This window comes from Phoxinus phoxinus (genome assembly GCF_949152265.1).
Source record: "Phoxinus phoxinus genome assembly, chromosome: 12".
Lineage (NCBI taxonomy): Eukaryota > Metazoa > Chordata > Actinopteri > Cypriniformes > Leuciscidae > Phoxinus > Phoxinus phoxinus.
This window is the reverse complement of record NC_136887.1, coordinates 6,017,871-6,040,321: the sequence shown is the minus strand read 5'-3', so window position 1 is coordinate 6,040,321 and position 22,451 is coordinate 6,017,871. Positions and strand designations below refer to the sequence as shown.

General features: G+C 38.8%; 2 protein-coding genes across 2 annotated transcripts; one reads left to right on the top strand and one right to left on the bottom strand.

Annotated features, from left to right (window-relative positions):
* The first annotated feature begins 2,301 nt into the window (after positions 1 to 2,301).
* Positions 2,302 to 6,583, top strand: LOC307007843 (zinc-binding protein A33-like). The gene is made up of 6 exons (XM_079630220.1): positions 2,302 to 2,920; positions 3,486 to 3,581; positions 3,696 to 3,926; positions 4,044 to 4,066; positions 4,148 to 4,266; positions 5,769 to 6,583. The coding sequence occupies exons 1-6, from the start codon at positions 2,525 to 2,527 to the stop codon at positions 6,311 to 6,313; spliced, it is 1,410 nt and encodes a 469-aa protein (XP_079486346.1). The 5' UTR covers positions 2,302 to 2,524; the 3' UTR covers positions 6,314 to 6,583.
* A 5,936-nt stretch (positions 6,584 to 12,519) lies between these two features.
* Positions 12,520 to 19,396, bottom strand: cnga2a (cyclic nucleotide gated channel subunit alpha 2a; the record flags this gene model as incomplete). The annotated part of the gene is made up of 6 exons (XM_079630210.1): positions 12,520 to 13,987; positions 14,313 to 14,419; positions 14,841 to 14,948; positions 15,075 to 15,251; positions 19,078 to 19,188; positions 19,290 to 19,396. The coding sequence occupies 6 exons, from the start codon at positions 19,394 to 19,396 to the stop codon at positions 12,567 to 12,569; spliced, it is 2,031 nt and encodes a 676-aa protein (XP_079486336.1). The 3' UTR covers positions 12,520 to 12,566.
* Between the last annotated feature and the right edge of the window lie 3,055 nt (positions 19,397 to 22,451).

The following is a 22,451-nucleotide window of genomic DNA, read 5'->3' as shown; positions in this document are numbered from 1 at the left end:
GTGTGTGTGTGTGTGTGTGTGTGTGTGTGAGAGAGTGACTAACTCCCTCTGCTGGACAGGCTCATGTAGTGTAAGGGAGGATGCTGTTACACAGTATTTCCCAACCCTGCAGCTCTAGTGATAAAAACCTATACCAAAATATATTTCTACCAGAAAGACTCGGGAGAATAGATACTGTGACAATTAACATTTATTAAGAGCTCAGCAAGCAATCAAGTTCTTTGGCGTAGGCCCCGTCCGTAGCTTGCAATCCTAGGGTTCGGACTCTGCATATCCTGCCTGAAGACGAAGGCAGGGGTGCAGCCGACCCCCTGCGGAGTAAGGGAAGGGGCCATCTGGTGGTGGTGGGGTGGATGGAGGAGAAAGACATCTTGGTGTTATGTGGAGGATGGAAGGAAGGACCCGTCTTGGAGGTGGTGGGGAGGGTGGAGGTGAATGAAGCGACAGCATCTGCAAACTCAGACGTGTAACATTAAGCCTAAAATGTTTTAATATCACATTTAGTAAGGATATATGATTTCTGTATAATATCTGTCTTTAAATGCAAGATATTTAAAGTGTGCCTAGAGTTTACTTGCAATAGTTCCATTTAAGCACAATCAAATATGCTTTACTTAACATGCAACTAATCATTAAAGTGAAAAAATGTGAACACACTTTCTATTTAATTATCAATACAATGACTATTACAACTGAATGGCACCAACAGAAACTGCTGCAGGACATTTCTACCCCAAACACAATATTGAAAGATTAGTCAAACTCATTCAAACCAGTAACGTGTTTGAAAGCGAATTATTAAAAGAAGCTGCTCAAAATCAAGCGTAGCGTTAGTTCTGGCAGGTCACGTAAGTCAAGCTGACTCTCAGCTGATTCACGTCTACCTATAGATGTTATGATTTCAACCTGTGTTCCCCTGTCTTGTCCCATGTTTTGCAATTCCCTGTCATGTTGATTAGTTTCCCCAGGTGTTTCAGATTAGCCACGTCTCTGTATTTAAACCCTGTGTCTTATTTCAGTGTTTGTGGGTTCTTGACTTTGTGCTGGTCCTGATTCCCAAGTCTAAGTCTAAGGCCTTGTCCACACGAACACGGGTATTTTTTTTATAACCGTGACTTTTTTTACGCGGTTCGCCCGTTCGTCCACACGGAAACGCAGTAGGCTATCAGGTCACTGAAACCGAACATTTTTGAGTTTTTGCCTTGCGACGTCAAAGTGTGCGCCGTTATCCGCTGTGTTTGATGTCAGATTGTGTGCCGCTGATGACCAGGCAGAGGGAATACTTTATAAACCGAACTCTGTTTATTCGTCTCCTCACACAACTCCTGTATCAGGTAGCCTAGCCTCGTATCGAACACCACCACTCAGGCGCCATATATATATATATATAACAAGTACGGTGGCTACCGGGGCACATTAAACTGCAAGCGAGCATTGGGTGAATGCTCTACACATATTGTACATGCAATTGTGTACAAATCAGTTATTAATTAACTTTTCACAAGTTTACATGTTAATGAAATCTGATGTAATATTATAATGCGTATTTGGCTTGCTGTCCGGGGGGAGGGCTCCGAGCTCAGAATTCGGCCCGACCCCAGAGTACTCCCCCCATAAGTTTAGAGATCATAGGTATCAATGAACGGACCCAGCTGAATGTGGGGTGAAGGGGTGGAGGTGGGATGCTGAGAAATTAGTCATGAGACAGGAGGTAAGGAAAGGCTTTATTTATACTGGCTCCTTCTTGTGCTGATTGGATGATTACCTGAACATGCTCCTCCCGAACTTTGTTACATAAAACTTCATTTAATAATAATGTACCAGCTGACAGAGTTCACTGTGTAGTTTACAACATTAGATACTATATAAGTATAAGATAATATAAGATACTATATTGTCTCCTTGAGAAAAATGTACATACTATATGTATGTATATTCAAATTAATTGATATTAAATTGACATCGAAATCGATTCGCAAACTTGATGCTCACTCCAAGGTGACCTGGAAGATGGTGAAGTAAGTTTTCAAAAAACAAAACAAAAAAATTCAGAAGCACATACTGGTATACTACTCGTACCACATTTACCATATTGTTTTATGGCAGAAATAGGTATGCTAGTATGCCCCCCCCCCCCCCCCCCCTTCCTCTTATAATGTTTTATGCTACAGACTCTCACTTGATTCTTTATTCAGTTATTTCCAGTTAATTTCAGTCCAGAATATGCTTGAAAGCACAAATAAAATAAAGATAAAACTATACATCCAGTTTGTCTTCAGAAACCCCACCCTCTTACAAACCATACCAGGAAGTGACTAATCATTATTCCTGCCTTTCATTTTTACTGAAAGCTAAAACGAGTCAGTGTTGTGAAGAACAGAGGAGGACACATTATATTAGGATTTTTGTTTATTGCTGAAGAACCCAGATGAGATTTTGATTGTAATGGTTATTTACTCTTTAAACCAAATTTCAGAAAGTGAAAGTAAACTGTAGATCGTTGGATCTTTTACAAGACGAGGAAATGGATTCAAAATCTGTGGAAGAGCTTTCTTGTCCTGTTTGCTGTGAAATCTTCAAGACTCCTGTTATTCTGTCCTGTAGTCACAGTTTCTGTAAAGAGTGTATACAACAGTTCTGGAAAACTAAGGAAACTCAGGAGTGTCCTGTCTGCAGGAGAAGATCCTCAAGAGATGATCCACCAGTTATTCTCGTGTTAAAAAACTTGTGTGATTCATTGATAAAGGAGGGAAATGAGAAACGTTCATCGGGATCTGAGGAGATATGCAGTTTACACAGTGAGAAACTCAAACTCTTCTGTCTGGAGGACAAACAGCCTGTGTGTTTAGTGTGCAGAGACTCGGAGAAACACACCAATCACACATTCAGACCCATCAGTGAAGTGCTTCCATCTCACAAGGTAAGACAAATATCTCTCATTTCTTAAATACAGTGCTAAACATGAAACAGTATTATTTGTGTACAATAGACCAGTATTTATTTTTGCACAGACTAAATCTCTATGATTTACTGATATAAAATTCTGCATTAAGCTTAAACTGCTCTGATGTTCAAATTTTCTTGAATGTAACAGCATTGGCACAAAACATGTTTTGAAAAAATCGATACGTCATGGATTATTCATATTTTTTTATATGAATATGTGATGTATTACACCAAAAAGTGATTGATATAACATTCTTTCTCTTTTTGTATTTGCACAACCTCAAATATACAACTGCATGGATATCATCATCAATAATTGCCCATTGCAAAACCACATTTGTTTCCTGAAAACACGATTTCTTGATGTTCATCCTTTCCAAATTAAATAATTAAAAAAGACATGTCCTGCAATTTTGAGACACAAATGCTTTCTGAGATTGACCTATTCAATAAGTAATATAACAATAAAAACATCCAAACATACAATGTTTAAACCTCTTAGCTGCATAAGTTTCACAGATGTTCATCTAAACCTATAGGAGGAATTTAATACAGCGCTGACGTCCCTACAAAACAAGCTCAAACATGGAGAAGAAATTAAAGAAGAGTGTGATAAAACAATTGAACACATCAAGGTGAGGATGTATAAAGAGTTAAATACTCAACTTTCACACACAGAGTTTATTATTGGCATTAGTGGAGTGTGTGTTCATACAGAGCTGACTGAAGTGAATGTGATGTGATTTCAGTCTCAAGCTGAGCACACAGAGCGTCAGATTAAAGAAGAGTTTGAGAAGCTTCATCAGTTTCTCAGAGACGAAGAAGAAGCTACAGTCACTGCACTGAGGGAGGAAGAGGAGCAGAAGAAGAAGAGGATGAAGGAGAAGCTGGAGGAGATGAACACACACATCTCAGCTCTTTCACACACAATTAAAGACATGGAGGAGATGTTGAAAGACAATGACGTCTCGTTTCTAAAGGTGAGAAATCAATCTGGCTTCATTCTCTGTGCAGAAAACAACTTGTATAGAGAGACTCATTGACAGTGAGAGTGTTTGATAAGATATTAAAATGTTTACAAACTCTATATTTTCCAGAACTATAACGCCTCAATGGAAAGGTAAGTGAGCTGCTCGTATCTCTTCTCTCAGTGGATCTGAACTCAAACTCACTGCAGTTCTGACTGCTGAATGTTCCTCAGAGTCCAGATCTCACAGCCGGATCCACGGATGAGTTCTGGAGCTTTGATTCCTGTGTCGCGTTATCTGGGTAACCTGCCGTTCAGAGTCGGGAAGAAGATGCTGGAAACTGTCCAACACAGTGAGTCTCAGCAGATCTGACACCAGTGCAGAAGATAGTTCAGATTAGACCCCGAACCTTTTTGAGAATAATGGCTGGCTGATGAAGTTATTGGCTGGCTTGCCGGCTCAGCCAAAACCTAAATGGCTGCTGCAGCCGCCAAACTTTTCATAGCTGCAAATGGCTGAAGCTGCCACTTCGTGTCTACAGATGTCTATATGTTATACTGATTTACTAGATCTCAATATTTCCAAGCAATGCATGGCTTACACTATATTTATACAAAATGCAATACAATGTAATAAAGAAAACACCAGATCGCGGAGAAGTATGTTGATTAAGAACGCAAACTTTTGTTGAATTTATAAATCTACAGACGCAAACAGACAAAGTGCAGTAAAATAAAGACCTAAATGTGTATTTCTGACTTTTTTTCACCACAAGTCTGAAAGAAGACATGTTATTGAAGACAAATATCCAAAAATCTCAAAATTGACCAGTAAAAAAAAAACGATGTTTTTGCCTGCCGTGTCTCGCCTTAATATAAACACACACTGTTATCAGTAGGCTATCATTTTGGACAAAGTTTTGCACATTTCACTTCAATGTACACTGAAGCATGCGTCGTGAATGTGGAAACGGTGGTTTGTTACTGCAGTAATATCACGTTCAGTGCTATAAATCTCTCCGTTCCAGAATATTTGGTTCATAACATCAATCTTTGATTCAGGTGTTTGTGCAACCGTACCCTGAAGATTTAACAAAAGTCTGGGTAGGCCTAAGTTAAAAAAAAGTAAGTAGGAATTAGGAAAGTATGTGAGAAGGGAGAGAGATCAAAATTACCTTGCTTGCTTCTTTCCGCAATTTCACCTCAGTGCGAGAAAAAAATGCACCGCTTCTTCTGTACGGAAAACGAGCAATTTTAATTGGTCATCAATTCACTGTGAGTCTGTGTATCGTAGCAACGAGCACAAGACTGTGCTGTAATGAATCCAGTGGGGAAATAGATCTCGTGTATTGTTTTTATATTTCGTGTGTGTATGTCTCTATGTGATAGATTTATTATTTGATGCAAATAATACCGGCTCAGCCAAACTTTATCAGATGGCGGCTCAATTTGGCTTACGAAATTATTGGCTGGCGGCGGCTGAAATTCTAAATGGCGGCGCCTGGCGGCGACTTCGGGGTCTAGTTCAGATAGAAACACACACAACATCAACATTTGATAGAAATATATTCAATAATCACTTTAATTTCTAAGTGAATCTGTATTTCAGAAAATCATCAGATCATACAGCGAACTCATAATGAAGTCTATTCCTCATGATCTATGTTTATGTATTAGGATACAATAGTGTTTATTGAATACTGATATTAAACCTGACGCCTCAATCCATTCTGACAGTAACTGAGAGACCATTGTTATGATTTATGATCTCTTTCGACAAAGTATTTGTGTTTTACATTTACATTTCTAATATAATCATATCTCATCCTCTAATCTGATGTTATTCTCTTTGCAGCTCCGTTGACTCTGGATCCAAACACAGCAGCTCCTTGGCTCACACTCTCTGCTGATCTGACCAGTGTGTCGGTCAGTGATGATGATAAAACACTTCCTGATAATCCAGAGAGGATTGACAGTTATGCATGTGTCCTGGGATCTGAGGGCTTTAACTCAGGAACACACTGCTGGGATGTGGAGGTTGGAGACAATACATACTGGGAACTTGGAATAACCACAGCATCAAACCAGAGGAAGGGACTGGTTTTCTTTAAGTCTAATGTCTGGCGTGTGCGTTACAGGAACAGCAAATACAGCTCACAATCCCCAGAGAAACCCCACACTGTCTTTACTGTTAAACAGAAGCTCCAGCGTGTGAGAGTTCGGCTGGACTATGACAGACGAACAGTGTCATTCTCTGATCCTGTAACTAACACACATTTACTCACATTCACAACATCCTTCAACGACACAGTCTTTCCATTCTTATATAATCACTGCACAACTTCCCCTCTGAGGATCTTCCCAGTTAAACTGTTTATTACAGCAGAAAATCACAGTTAAATCTGATTCTGCTTCTGGATTAATACAGTTTGGCAAATTATACTTCAATAACACTGTAATAAAAGGGTCTCATTCATCAATCAAATGTAGAATTTAGAGCCGACTTAACACTTGTGCGTCCTCAGGGACATTTTTGTCTTTTCGTTTTTTTTTTTTTTTTTAATAATATTTCCTGTGTTAATACCAACTGCAGCAATTTTGGCACAAGTGTGTATTTTTATTGGATGTACTTTTTCTTTCACAAATCATTTTTTTACCAGTAACACAAAATAAATAAACTCAGGACATTAAGGACAAAATTGTCCCCATTGAAACCCATTAAAATGGTAATTCTGATGTAGTCGTTGTTAATAGGCTTTTTTGTTCTGTTGGCAAGGTTTCAAAATTATAATTAGGGGCCAAGCACTGAAAGGTGCGGGCACCTATTGTATCTGTTCCCGTACCAAAAATAATTCTTCTTCTTCTTCCGCTCTGGGAGTCTATGGCAGCCCATAGAACCGATCGCGGGAAAGTTGTAATGGTTTGACATTTGGATAGAGGACAGTCCCAACATTAAATACACCAATTTTGGTGTGTCTAAGTCATTCCCTCTAGCGCCACCAACTGTCCAAAGTTTCACTCATGTTTATTCTAATAACTTTTGAACCACAAGGGCTAGAAACAAAATTCTTTTTTCCTCTGATTCCTGACCTCGTGACGATTCGATTGCACCCAATGACGTCATTTTGCGCCATGAAAAGTTTTCCGCCATTTTGAATTTTCCGAAAAAGCTACTTTTTCGAACTCCTCCTAGGCCGTTGCTCCAATTTCCATGAAAATTTAATCAGATCATCTACAGACCATGCCGACAAAAAGTTATGGAATTCAAGTTGATTCGCTTAGCAATTTTCGAAAAAACCCACAAACAAATTTTACGTAGCGCTTGCAAAAACAGACGTAAGGCTGTATCTCCGCAACGCTTAATCGTATTCAAACCAAACTTCCTACATGTCATCACAAGCGTGACCTGAGGCTACATGCTCCGTTTCGGCGCAGCGCCACCTACTGGTCCGGAGATATGAAAAAAGGCTATTTTTGCTTATAACTTCTGAACGGTTTGTCCAAAAATCATAAAAGTGGTCTCGATAGATTCAGGGCGTCATTTTGAGTTGACTGATATCCAATTTGTCCATATCGGCCATTTTGGCTGTCGGCCATTTTGAATTATGTGCTAAAATGCTGTATTTTATGAATGCATGAACGTATCGTTACGAAACTCAGTATGGGTCATCAGTACAACGCCCTAAAGGTACTCAAAAGATTATGAGACAGCGCCACCTTTTGGTCAAAAGTTATAATGAAATTTCCAAAAATGCTAATAACTTTTGAATAAATTTGCCTATAGTAATGACACTGATCTCAATAGATTCCTTGGGTTATGCTGAAAACATAGATACCAATTTTGGTGTAGTCAGTCAAACTTCCTGTCCGCCATCTTTATTTTCTTTTAAAACCTACTTTTTCGAACTCCTCCTAGACCGAACGTCCGATTTTCACCAAAATCGGATCGTGTCATCTCCAGACGGTGCCGAGTAAAAGTTATGGATTTCGTGTCGATAGACGAAACCGTTTTTGTATACCGCAGTGGCAAAATTGAGGCATGATGCCAAAATGACTATTCAGGCTTTATATATGCAATGCCTCGACATATTGACACCAAACTTTGTATGTGTCATTGTCACTTCACTCTGACCACATCACATCAGTTTCGTAACTGCGCCACCTATTGGTCGAAGGTGATAATCATATTTTTAGTTATTGTATGTGATTTTTCAACCATTTTGCCAAAATTCATCTTTAAATGTCTTCAATTGATCCTTGCTGCAGTTGGTCTCACACTCCCAGCCACTTTGGCATGTCTTGTCGTCTTGCTTGCGCTTGGCCCCGTAATGGCTGCTTGCAGCTATATTTTCTACTATTTTTTACAAGATGGCGTTATTTTCTCAGGTTTGGCCTATAAAGCAATACTCACTTTATTCCAGTTTTCTGCTTCTGTGTGTGTGTGTGTGTGTGTGTGTGTGTGTGTGTGTGTCTGTGTGTGTATTTGCATATTTGCTAGAGAAAAATTCTACTGTACTGCAAATCGCAGCACTGTTTATACCAGTGGATCTTTGCTGTCATTTAATGGGACAAGTTCGGTACTGCGACCAAACAAAATCTCACTGAAAGCTTTTTTTGTTGTTGTTCATGGCTTTGATTTTATAAAAGTTTTGACTTTTCATAAATGTAACTTTTTCTTTTCTTTTTTTATTACTTTTTTCTCCAACAATAATCTGACATGGGTCTTCTTGAAAATGAGATTAATTTAAGTCTGTTGTTCTCTGAAGCTTCACATTTTTCATGAGTTTTTTTTTACACTGACATTTTTGTCCTCTAAGGACCTCAGAATAACTTTATAAATACTTCTAAGTCATTCTTTTTAAATATTATCATTATTATAAATTCAACAAGTCATACAATAATGAACGCATGTTTAAATTCATATTTTCAATATGTAAGACAACATAAAGTATTGACCAGTGAAATCCTTATGTTTGTATATTATCCTATAACTCGAGCTCTGAAACATGAATGCACTGAGACAGCCGCTGTTTATATATTCTTAATGATTGACAGAATAACAATCAACCTAGATACATTCAAACAGTTTTAAATGTTTGAAAATTGTACTATTTCTACTCCTTTTTAATGTTTAATTTGGTTAAAGGCCCTGTTACAGTGTGACAGATTTTCATAATTCAAAAAACAGGAAATCCAAAACTACCTTATGTAACAGGTGCTAAAAAAAATGTGGTTAATAATATATATGTATATGTATATATCTGTGCTTTTCAAAATAAATTTAGTTTCATTTTTTTTTTTTTTACTTTTATATGTATTTGTCACAATAATCCTGTGTAAATTTAATTTTACTGAAATAAAAGTACAAATATTTTCTCTACTCTTCCTTCTCACTGAGGCAAAGAAAAATTGATAAGGAACTTGATATAAGGACATCATGTAAGTATTAAGTGTTGTAGTCAACTTCTTCACTATAAAGTAGATTATGTTGACTATAAAGTTGCAGCGTGACGAAGGCTGTCCCAATTCGAAGACTCCTCCAAATGCGTCCTTCGTTTCCCGTGAAATTAAGAATTTTTTGAGAGAAATTGCTGGATTACACTTTCAAACAGCCTTTGAATTGGGACACAGCCTGTGTGTGTGTTTGTGTGTGTTACAAAATCCCTCTGCTGGACAGGCTCATGTAGTGTAAGGGAGGATGCTGCATTTCCCGACCATGCAGTCCCAATAAAAAAAAACTACCAAAATATATTTAAAATACATTTATTTCACTCTAGGTATACTATAAATCCATTAACATATTTACTGACATATTTCTGAGACTTACTGGTATAAATATTATAATTAAACTTTATTTGGAGCACTTCTTTATTGCACAATGCATATTTTTTCATATTAAGCCTAAAATGTTTTAATATCGCATTTAGTAAGGATATATGATTGCTGTATAATATCTGTCTTTAAATGCAAGATATTTAAAGTGTGCCTTGAGTTTACTTGCACTAGTTCCATTTAAGCACAATCAAATATACTTAACTTAACCTGCAACTAATCATTAAAGTGAAAAAATGTGAACACACTTCCTATTTAATTATCAATACAATGACTATTACAACTATTCCAACAGAAACTGCTGCACAGGACATTTCTACCCCAAACACAATATTGAATTATTGGTAACAGTTTACAATAAGGTTCATTAGTTTATATATTAACTAACATTAAAGGGCACCTATTATGACATTTAAAATGTTCCTAATGTTGTTTAGGGAGTCCCCAACAACAGTTTTACATGCATGCAATGTCAAAAAACACTTTTGTTTTCGTATAATATGCATTTATTTTTACCTGATTTGCTCACCGACTCCCAAATGATTCGTTCAACGACTCATTTTTCCAAACCCCTCCTTTGCGCGACGCTAATCTGCGATTGGTCAGATGACCCAGCAGTGTTTACAGAGATAATACTTAGTTTAACACGGAGTACAATTGCTTTTATCAATTAAATCGTGCTATAATAATGATTATAGTCCACTGCTTTGTAGTTTGTAGTAAAAAACTAAAAGTAAGATAAAGAATTTAATGTTATGTTAGCGAGCACAGCCCAGAGTTCATATTGTAAAAGCACAATCAGTCTTTGTTTGCATTTGCCCGATGCATAAATATAACGTTTTTACAAAAAAAAAAAAAAATGCAGTTACGTTTACTCTATTCTTTAAGACAACTCCGAAAACAACGACAAACACTTCACATATCTCAATACAATTGCCATTGAAGACCTAGAAGCTAAACGGTGCTTACACAACAAACAAAATAATTATTAAGCATGCTATAAAACATAAAAGCAACAATTATTAATAACACTTACAGGTTGAGATACGGAGGAGGAAGCTGATGCAGATGCAAATACACTTGGAAATGAACCTTCCTTCAATATCAGTCGGCTCGCGAATCCAAGTTTGATTGCATTTAAAAAGCAATCGTCTTCAAAATGGCGCGAACAAAGCACAAGGCTCGGACTATACTTCTGTGGTATAGTTGTATTATATATGAATTGTAGCCACTTCGTCTTCAAATGCTCCTCCTTGGGCAGATGAAAAAAGTTGGCTTTTGAGTCGCACTCCAGAACACAGTGTCTCGTCGCCATGATGTTTTCCCTGCTGGCCTTGGAGCGCAATAAGTGGGCGTATCGTATTCAAATAACTTGACAAGTTGACGTCATCTAGTCAGAGAAAAAGCTTCGGTCTTCTAACGATTCATAAAAATGACTCCGAGTCGACTCTTACTTTTGAAAGACAATAACTTTATATACGGTGCACTTTCATATTTCAAACTTTAAAGGATGTTTTTGTTCACTTAGATCTATGTTACACACTACATGAAAGGTAAATTTCAAAATTCCATAATAGGTGCCCTTTAACTAACCATGAGCAATACATTTGTTACTGTATTTGATAATCTTTGTTAACGTTAGTTAATAGTACAGCTGTTCATTGTTAGTTCATGTTAGTTCACAGTGCATGAACTAATGTGCACAAGATTTTAATAAAGCATTAGTAAATGTTGAAATTAACATTAACAAAGATTAATAAATGCTGTATATGTGCAATTAATTATTAGTTCATGTTAACTAATGTAGTTAACTAATGTTAACTAACTAACCTTATTGTAAAGTGTTAACTAACTAACCTTATTGTAAAGTGTTACCGAATTATTTTATTGAAAGATTAGTCAAACTCATTCAAACCAGTAACTTGTTTGAAAGTGAATTATTAAAAGAAGCTGCTCAAAATCAAGCGTAGCGTTAGTTCTGGCAGGTCACGTAAGTCAAGCTGACTCTCAGCTGATCCACGTCTACCTATAGGAATACGACGCCTATCACCGTACACATATATAAGCTCCTTCAGTATTATCAGCAACTATCGCGTTTCTCAGGAGCTAATTACCCTCCTCCCTCCCCAGCTCCTCCTCTCGTCAGTCAGTATGGTATTCTGATTCCCCTTGAATCAGAATAAATTCTCGAATTATATTATACTTTAAAATCTTGAATTAATGATATCTGCAGTACATTCATGCTGGTTCTGTTCTGTTTACCCTAAGGGGGATTATTGCTATATTCATGCTAGGCTGCATGGATGCGCAGGGAGTTCTTGCCCAGAACAGAACCATATCGCCAATCTAAACTGTATGCTAATTGTCAATCGTATTTGACGATAGTGGTCCTGACAGAATTATTCATTTGTGAATCTGAGACTGTGTTTGTTTTTGCATGCAGCTTGCGAGGACAGGTCATGTGCATTATTTTTATCATCAAATACAGATTACAAAATTACATTCACAAATCAGTGGATATACACATCTAATGTGGGTATACACAAGTTTAATTGTATTTGTCAGAAGTACCGTAAATTTTTTATGTGGGAAACATCACACAATAACCAAAGAAAGTACAGACAGGATGGCCAAAAACGTATTATGTTATGTTATTTTGTGTATAACTAAGGTTGTTCCATGACATTTATAAATATAAATGAAACAATTCCACGTGTATACTAACTGTTTTGACAGCTGTAATTATTGTAAAGTGTTCATATATTATTGCTATTGAGTGGTCATTAAGACTAGTACAAGGTTCTCTCTTCAAAGCAAGTGCTCAGAGTTGGATGTTGACCTCACTGTGTGTACCATCACCATCAATAGTGCTTTCATTGCCATCCGAGAGGAATCCGCTTCCAGAGTGATGTGTCCTACTCTCCAATGCTGTAAGTCTCTGCTTCAGCCGCTGTTGAGTAGCTGTGTATTCAGCCAGTAACCGAGCAAACCGAGTCTGGAGTATTTCAAGAGAAGCTTCCAACCTCTCCACTTTCTCCTCAACCCGTTCTTCTCCGATTCCACCGGCCTCCAACTCCTCCAGCAGACCCTCTTTCAGGAGAATCTGTCTTCCCCTCTCTTCCAGAACTTTCTTAGCATCCGGATACTCCATTACAGCCTCCATCAGGTCATCCTTTGACAAACAAAAGAGGTCAGAGTAGCCAATGCTACGGATGTTAGCTGTACGACGGTTGCCCATTTTGCTCCCTTTGATGTTGAGGATGCTTATCTCGCCAAAGCAGCTGCCGCCCGTCAAGTGTGCATACTGGGTCACCCCATCATCAGCCACAACAGCAAGGCGACCCTCTTTAATGATGTACATCTCTTTTCCTATGTCTCCCTTTCGGCAGATGTAGTCTCCAGGGCTGAAGACCTGTGGCCGCAGCTTGAGCACCAGTTCCACCAAAAGCCCTGCCTCACAGTCCTGGAAGATACGGACCTTCTTCAATGTTTCTAAGTGCACATTGATAGCAATCTCAGCCCGCAGTTTGTTCGGCAGATTCTTTAGGACGTCCTGCTCATCAATTGCTTTCTTGTTGGTCCACAAGTAGTCGAACCATTTGATGACTCTAGCTTCTAGCTCTTTGCTGACCTTTCTGAACTGCATGTAGTGTTTGATGGCGTCGATGTGAGCTTGGAACTCGGTCCGTGTGGCATTCATGTTTGATATCATGGCTCCTACATTACCAACAATGGTGGCGAAAATGAGAACGCCAACAAGGAAATCAAAAACAACAAAAAGATACTCCTCATCACGCACCGGAGCTGGCATTTCCCCAATGGTCGTCAAAGTGAGGGTTGACCAGTAGAGGCAGTAGACATATCCTCGCGTGAGAGTCCCAAACTCAGGGTCAGAAATGTTTGGATAGACCCACTGGTCGGATCCAAAGCCCAGAGACTTGGAAATGGCAAAGTAGATGCAGGCATTCCAGTGAATGATGACTAAGATATAGAGCACCAAGATGCAAATGCGGAAAATGTTGGGGTAATTCGTGCGGGTCTCTGTGCGGTCGAAGAACTCGAACAGGCGTGAGAAGCGCATCAGTCGATTGAAACGCAGCTCTGGTACATGAATGCCAATGACGATGTAGGCTAGATCTGTAGGCAGTATGGATAGCAGGTCTAGCTTGAACTGCAAAGTATGAAAGTAGCTTTCTCTTAACTTGGTAAGGTCCTTCACCAGAAGACCCTGCTCAAGGAAACCTATAGTTGAGATATACATTGTCAATTCTTAATGATTGCTTATACACTTAATTTTAGCACCAAAGCACCAATCTAATCAGTAGTGTGAAGTGTCACAACAACTCTTTGAAAAACATGATAGATGCTAAAAGATTATTTTTAGATTCAGTGAATATGAAAGCTGTGCAGATTTAAAGTTCACCCTTTTTTCATTTGGTACTTTGGTAAGTCATCATATCAATATCATCAACGCACTTAATTTTAGCACCAAAGCACCTATCTAATCAATAGTGTGAAGTGTCACAACAACTCTTTGAAAACATAATAGATGCTAAAAGATTCTGACCTGTTCTCAGTCTCGCACAGGTGTCCAGTATATATATGACATCAGAGAGATAATCCAAAACCAGCCACAGAATGAAGTTCCTGGTTTGAAGCTCATCAAAGCAGGCTCTGTGTTTGGGATATGAATAATGAAACACCATCAGCTTGTCAGGACTATCCCTTTCACGTATGACACAACAACACTTATTTACATGAATCATCATCAAAATGGGAGCCTAGATCACACACTCTTGCTCATGAGGTCTAATTATACCGCTTGGATTTAATGGAAGAACATCTGCTACAAATAATTTCCTCACAGGCCATATACATGCAGTGTTCAGAATGCAAAATTAGTAGATTTATTCTTTCTTCCACTTACAGTATTCAGATTAATTTACTGTATAATTTGCTGTCAAGTTTTTCATTGGAATCATTGGATTTATTTTAGGACCTTAGCTTAGAAATGCTACTGATGTTCAATATATAAGCTTTAAACTCCAAATAAAATGATTAGTGTGTAGATAAATGAACATTTATTGTGTCTTACCTAGCCACCACAAAGCACCAGTTGTACAATACAGCTGTGGCAATAACAAACAGCCAGCGGTAGTACAGGTCATCAGCAGGTGCCAGTATGAAAACATCAGACTTTTTCCTGAAAACCAAATGCATTTAATTTTAATGCCACATTTTATGTGGTTGCATGTTTGTTAAAAAAGGCAATGGAAATTTCATACAGCTATGCATGAATGGTGATAATGGTGGGACAGGACAAACTCACTTGGTTTTGGCGCTGTTGTTCCCATCATGAGCATCAGATCTACTGATGCTTATCCGACTGGGAGCAACTTGAAGTTCAGGTCCTCGGAAGCGCTCTAAAAAAGAATCTGGCCTTTCCTCCTCTTCCTGAAGGCTCTTATGGGCCCAGTCTCTAAGAGTGACTACCATGCTCACCAACCTTGGAAACAAAGGGAAATAATAAAGCAATGTGGAAATACCCATTGTGAGAAATTGACCAGAATTTAATTTCAAGAGTTCACCTTCCATCCAAGTCTAAATTGGGATCAACTAAATAGTCTTCTAGATGTTCCCTAACTTCATATATGGAGAACTTTGAAAGGTACTGCAGCTTCCCAAAGGATCTCAACAAGAGTGCCCTGTCCTTTGGTTATGGGGAGTCCTGGGAGAAATTGCCTGATTAATTTGCTTCAAACATTCTACTTTCCTATATGCTGTAGTTTCTCCTTACAGAAGGATGTGAAGCATTTATTTTAGGAAAATTACAGTCTCATTCATAATTATGAATTATGATCCTGTGACGCTGACCACATTTTGATAAACTGGAAGCTGGAAATATAGTGCCCGAAATCCTGAAATTTAACTATATAATAAAATAAAATAAACTATTTAATATGGAGATAATTCTGGTACTCTGAGCAGTCATATTATGATAGATGTGCAGATTTAAAGTTCACCCTGTTTTAATTTGGTTGATGTAAGCATCTATGTTCTTTCTATAGTTTCACAATATTTCCAAAACTTTGGTAAGTCATCATATCAATATCATCAATATAAATTGAATTAAGCAATAAAAAAGGATAGTTCAACCCATTCGTCACTTGCCCATACATATCTAGTCGTATCCGTAAATAGAAGGTGTGGGAATGGCATAGGTAAGTTGTGACAGTGAACAAGAAAGGTTGACATGGAGCAGCTAAATCTCCAACCCCCGGGAAATCGCCCATTCCCTATCCGTCAGTCTCTTTGATGTTGTGTTGAGACTAACACTAGGGGCCACACTTGAAAGCCCAGAGAATGTCTGACATTTCAGAAAAGGCCCATGATAATTGGCGAGTAGAATATCCATGCCAGCTACTCCCCTAGACATATGGGTATAAAATGAGGCTGGTGTGCTCAACTCATTCAGCTTTGTTCTTCTGAGCCTGTAGAAACTTAACACAGCGAATCTCGTCTTTTAAAAGATGCCTTTTTGTCCGTGTCCTTCTGGATGTGGTCGATTTCTCTCTCCTTCAGATGGCCATGATCGCTGTCTATATACCTGGGTCGTACTTACGCTGAGACAGCATTTATGGATGTTTCATGTCCTCACTGTAAGAACATGGCCATGAGTACGGTACATATATAAATCGCCAGGGCGGTAATCAATTTCATTGCATGTCACAACTCACCCGCCATCTCCTGTGGAGTCAGCAGCGTCTGAAGTCACTGCGAGCCACTCATATCTCAGGTGACCTCAATCTCGCAGTGGAGGCTTCCTCCCCAGGTGGTTCAGCTGATTTGTAGTAAATACTGCGAGGCACAGATAGATCTCTTTTTGCTTCCTGGGAATCTGTGGTATTCTGTCCTCTGTGGTATTAACTGACAGAGGCCCCCCTCAGCATGAACGCACTGGCACACAGCTGGCACAGGGGTCACAAGTATGCGTTTCCCCCAATGAGCCTCATTGCACTGACACTGTGCAAAATCAGGGAGAAGCAGAACAAGTCCTATTAGTTGCACAATCTAGAAATCCAGAACTCTGGAAACTCCATGTCTGGTCCCTGGATGGGACATGGAGGAATTCAGGGAGCTATCACCAGTGTTGATAGATACAATCATTCAGGCATTTTGTTCACTCACCAATGCCAAGGTGTACCATGCCCCTTCAGGGTATCACAGCCTCCTCGGGTTTAGCAAATGTTTTTTTTTTGTAGCAGACATCTGTAGAGCTGCAGGCTGGGCTATACCCAACACCTTTGTAAGATTCTATAATCTCCGGGTAAAGTGCCCGGTCACTGTGGCCGATAGTCTCTCTTTTATCAAGTAGAGCCCACCACAAGGGCTTTTTCTTTATGTGGCACTTCCCAGCAGGTAAGTCCATAGGATGTCTCTCCACATGTTGATCTCCCCTTTGGGCAGGATGTGGTCTCCGGAGTGTTCCTTTCTCTGCAGAGAAGGAGAACACTTCCCCAATGTAAACAATCAGTTGTGCTCAACTGTAAAGAAAAAGTTCAAGGATACGGCTGAAGCGACCTATTCCTATGGTGAGGACATGTCCCTTGAATAGGAAGATTTTTGATACTTACTCTGGGCGTTAGGAGGGTTACGACGTCGCTGTAGTGCACTTGCTACTTGGCACACGGCAGCATGCATGCACCTGCACCGCCAAACTTCTAACAGAGTTTAAAAGAGTTGTGTTTGTGGCGTTTAGTATAGGGTCCCCCAGTGTCAGTCTCGACACAACATTGAAGTAACTGACAGATAGAAAACATCTCGGTTACTCAGTTCCCTGGTGGAGGGAACAAGACTTTGTGTCCCTCCTGCCAACTCTAAACTGCCTGCTGAAATGACTGGGACACTATCTCGGCCCCTCATCTTAAACCTGGAAAACCAAATCAGTGGAGCCTCTTATACCCGTATGTCTGGGAAAGTCAACACATTCTTGAGATGGCATATACGGGCCTGGTAGAAATCATTTTACAGTTTAATATAACAGCTTGGTATGGCAACCTGAATGTGGAAGACAAAAAAAAAGCTTTCCAAAATTGTTAATACTGCAGGGAAGGTGATTGGCAAGTCACAAAGGCAGCTTGAGGATGTATTTGATAAGATGGTACTCAGGAAGGCCAGACAGATATCAGCAGACACCCTACAACCATTAAACTCAGAGTTTGAGTTGCTTCCATCCGGTCGTAGATTCAAGGTCCCAAGGGCGAGCCGGAACATCTATAAGAGATATTTTATTCCCCATGCCATACAGGAACTTAATTTAAACTGAAAGCATTTTTATGTGTCTAGTGTAGGTCGAAACCTACCTTATTTCAATTGGCTGCGCTGTTTTCCATTTTCTGTTGTGGTATGTTGATGGTGGTAGTGTTGTATTCTTAACTGTGTGTATTTTAATGTAATTTTAACTGTGGTGTCACTGATGCATATTTGTTCGGAGAAGTCGAAGACAAATTTCCACTAAGGTGGACAATAACGTCTAATGAATGAATGAATGAAAGGGGCTGGCATGCAAATTCCACTCACCAATTCTCATTGGCCTTTTCTGAAATGTCAGACGTGTTCGAGACTCCCAAGTGTGACCCATAGTGTCAGTCTCGACACAATGTCTTGTTCTCTCCATCAGGGAATGGAGGATACAATAGTAACTGAGATGTTTTAAACAACGGCGAACAGGAGTGTCTGCTAGCAAAAAGAGAGCGCGATAAAGCTCGTAATAAAACCAAAATCAACATTGGCATGGCTTTTCCGAGATGACGAGAACTGAGGGATTTGAAATGTTGTAAAAGCGACGTGGAGATGATTGTGTTTTTATTATTCAACAGGTGAGTAAAGTTTTTTTATTGAACAGATAAACTGTCATATGTGTCTCTCTAACAGAGTTCATTGTAAATCATTATTTATTGTGAAGATTATTTCATTATGGTTGTAGCGCTGTGTTGGAATTTATTTTCATTACTGTGTCTATTAATGGATAAAGCTGCAGTAATGTCTTCAGCTAGTCAGCTTGAGATCCTTATCATCTAAACTGCTTATATCTCTTAAGACTAGCAGTGAATGTTTTATGAGCAGGAGGATAATCTCTCTCTTTAGTTATGAGAAATAACCATTTATCCACACAGTCACACAGAGCCAAAGCACAACCAAAACAATGTTCTTCCGCAAAATGCATGAAAGAGGGCCATAGTGTACCTTTAACCAATTTCAAATTCAAATTCCAAAGCAAGCCATACTTGAATAAACTCAAATGAAGTGAAGAAACTGTCCGTGACACTCACCTGGACAGCGCCCCTCTGCCACGGAAGGAGTTCTGTGAGTTCAGTCCCCGTTGTTCGAGGGTGGCCATTCGCTGTAATTCTGATGAAGTGTCATCACATATGGACTGACCACTGCATTGACACAAGAGTCAAACTGGGATTTACACAGACTGACAGACAGTATATGACCATTAGACAACTGATGGTAATGGTTGAGTTCTAGAGTATCTCACCGGCTGATAGTGCTATCGGCTCGCTCTGACTCATCTTCAGCAGAAGTCTTCACAGACAGTCTGTGGGCTGATAAATCCACGCTCTCCACCAACACTTGTCCAGTCATGCTGTAAAAGAGCTTTGTAGAGCTGAATCTACTACTAATCAAACAATTTCAGATTATTAGCTCAAAAGTATACACAGCATCTGTCTACTTGCACATTGATAACACAAAATATAATATTACTGAAGACAACAAGTTAGAAATAACTCAAATCATTTTGTGGGGTGCACATACTTCTCAGCTGGTGTTAGGTTATATGAGTTTGTATAATTGCAGTTTAATACATTATTCATACCATAACACTAAATAAGTGTGTTAAGGTTATACTATAATATGATCTTAAAAGAGATTGAAATTGTCTGTTAATTTTGTTAATTTAATTTTTAAAATGGACATCAATATATTTAATAATATCAGGCAACTTGACAAATAGGTTTATAATATTATTGGTATGAAAGTTAAATTAACGTTTAATGATCTATAAGCATTTCAAAGGTTTCTTGATGACAGGACATGATTGTGTTTATTGTAGATTTTCACTTACTAAATTAAGACATTAAAGTGACATTCCTTTTGTAACACAAGACCAGCTCAGACCTAACTGTGTTTAATGCTATAGCAGTAAAGTATGGTGTACACTGTTCAAAGGTCAAAGGTCAAGATGGACAACTATGGAGAACTCTCTCTGAAAAGCCGATGTAATCATGGGGAGGCTCTTAGTATTCATGGCAGTGAACTGGAAATGAATGACTTTTGATATATTTTGGTCTGTATGTGTAATACATACATTCTGAGAATTAGGCTCAGCCATCTTATTATAATATATTCAGCTGTTATGTTTTTTGTTTTGTTTTTACTGATAGTTTTGTCTCTAATGTTGTGTAATATGATGACATTTGCAGTTTAGACATTTTTACACTGACCATCAACCACCCTATTGTTAACAAACAACCCTGTAAACATTATCAATTTTAACAAGGTTGAAATGTTGCACAAAATATGTTGTGAAAGGGAAATGTCTTAATAATATACAGGCATCTCCATGAAGAAGCTTTAACATCCATGAAACCGTGCTTTTCCACAAAAGGTTCTTTATGGTGTCCTAAATAAGATATTTTACATAAAAGATATTTAGATATAATTGACAAGTCAAACTAATAATTGTATTAATTAAAATGACCCTTCATTAAAATGACCCCTTGAATCTTAATACTGTGTTGTCATTAGATGATCCACGACTTTTTTGTTTTTTTTTCGTGATGGTTGTTAATGAGTCCCTTGTTTGTCCCGAACAGTTAAACTGAGCACCGTTCTTCAGAAAAATCCTCCAGGTCGCACAAGTTATTTGGTTTTCCAGCATCTTTCGCATATTTGAACCTTTTCCAGCAGTGACTGTATGCTTTTAAGATTCATCTTTTTGTTATTGTGTCAACATAATGAACATTTTGCAACATATATGTAAACCTTTGACCACAGTTTAGAAACTGAATCGAAAATGGTTAAAAATATTGAGCTTTCAAAAACACTGTGATCATGAGATGAGTAGAAGTGACCTTAGAATAAAGATCAACTATGACTGCATTTGAAGCCATTGCTGTGACTAGCACTAAACACCAACAGCTTTTTCAGGAACTCTGACAAGGTCATATTTCCACATATTATTTAAACAATGAATAATGAATACTATTACTTGGAATATGACCATGTAATAGCATATAGCAGTACATTGACGATTAAGGAACCGAAGTGTTGTGTATATTCACTCACCTGCTTGTATTTTGGGCTGTTGAAGAGATGCTTTGTATTAATGCTCCATAACTTTGAAGAACGTGCATCTGAAGAGTTGAAACATCCTTCCTCTCCTGAGCTCTGAAGAGTCTTCCTCTGCCTTCAGCGCAGTGATGTTTTATCTGTCTGGATTTGCTGCGTTTGTTCCAGAGAAATCTGAATTGAAGGGCTGTGTTGTGATTGAAATGAGGCTGAGAGGGCAGTTGAGTGTCTGGAGGCAGGGAGGGGGACGTGGGACACATTACCATACAGCTCTCCAGACATCACACACCTCTCCACCGCCTCCTCACATCCCACTCCATCTCTCCCAGCGGAGCAACATCAATCTCAATGTCTTTTTCTCCGTCCCCTGCTTCTCTAAGCTCTGATCTGTTTGTGTGTCCAGCGCAGTTGTGAGATTGAAAGGTGGTCCTGTGGTTTTGTGAGAGCAGAGAGGCTTCTTGTTATTCCAGCAGATGCTTGTGCGTTTGAAGTGCACTGATTGCAGCGTTGTGTTTTTGATGCTCAGCCTTTGCTCTGGCAAGCACTTGAATACACACACACACACACACACACGCACAGTTTGCTGCTGTATTCCTCCACCATGTCATCAGTGGTTAAACTGCTGTTGTCTGATTGATTCCCCATTACACATTATGAAATATAAAATATTTTCCTCCGAAACACATTGGCCACAATTATTGGCACCCCTAGAATTTTTCACGGGCCTGATCCTAATCTCATTCTTGACATCCCATGACATCCCTCCACTTTCCACTTTTGACACTATATGTACATCTTGGAGCACGAATGTTAGTATAGTCATTTCCAAAATAAAACCCAGACCTAACAGTCCTCTAACCCAATCAGACCCTGTGTCCATTGGAATGGACATCACGTGGTTTTTGGTTTAAACCAATCCAATTTTAAGAATGTTCAACCGCTGGTCGATAAAACGAAGTTAGACATGTCTAGATGGACTTCACTTCCTTTGTCTCTTGTGGGTCGCATTAATCTAGTTAAAATGGTTATTTTACCCAAATTCCTTTATCTTTTTCAGCATATTCCAATTTGCATTAACAAGTCTTTTTTTACTAAATTTGATGGTATTTTGCGTTCATTTATCTGGGGAAACAAACCGGCGCGACTCAAGAAATCAGTTCTTCAGCTCCCCAAAGCTAAAGGAGGACTTGCACTTCCCAACTTTCAACAATATTACTGGGCTTGTAATATTAATAAGATCCTTTATTGGAACAATTCTGTCCACACTGATAAATGCCCCCCTTGGGTCCATTCAGAGATTGTCTCAACGAAAGGCACTTTGTATTCTGTTATTTGTTTTCAACTTCCC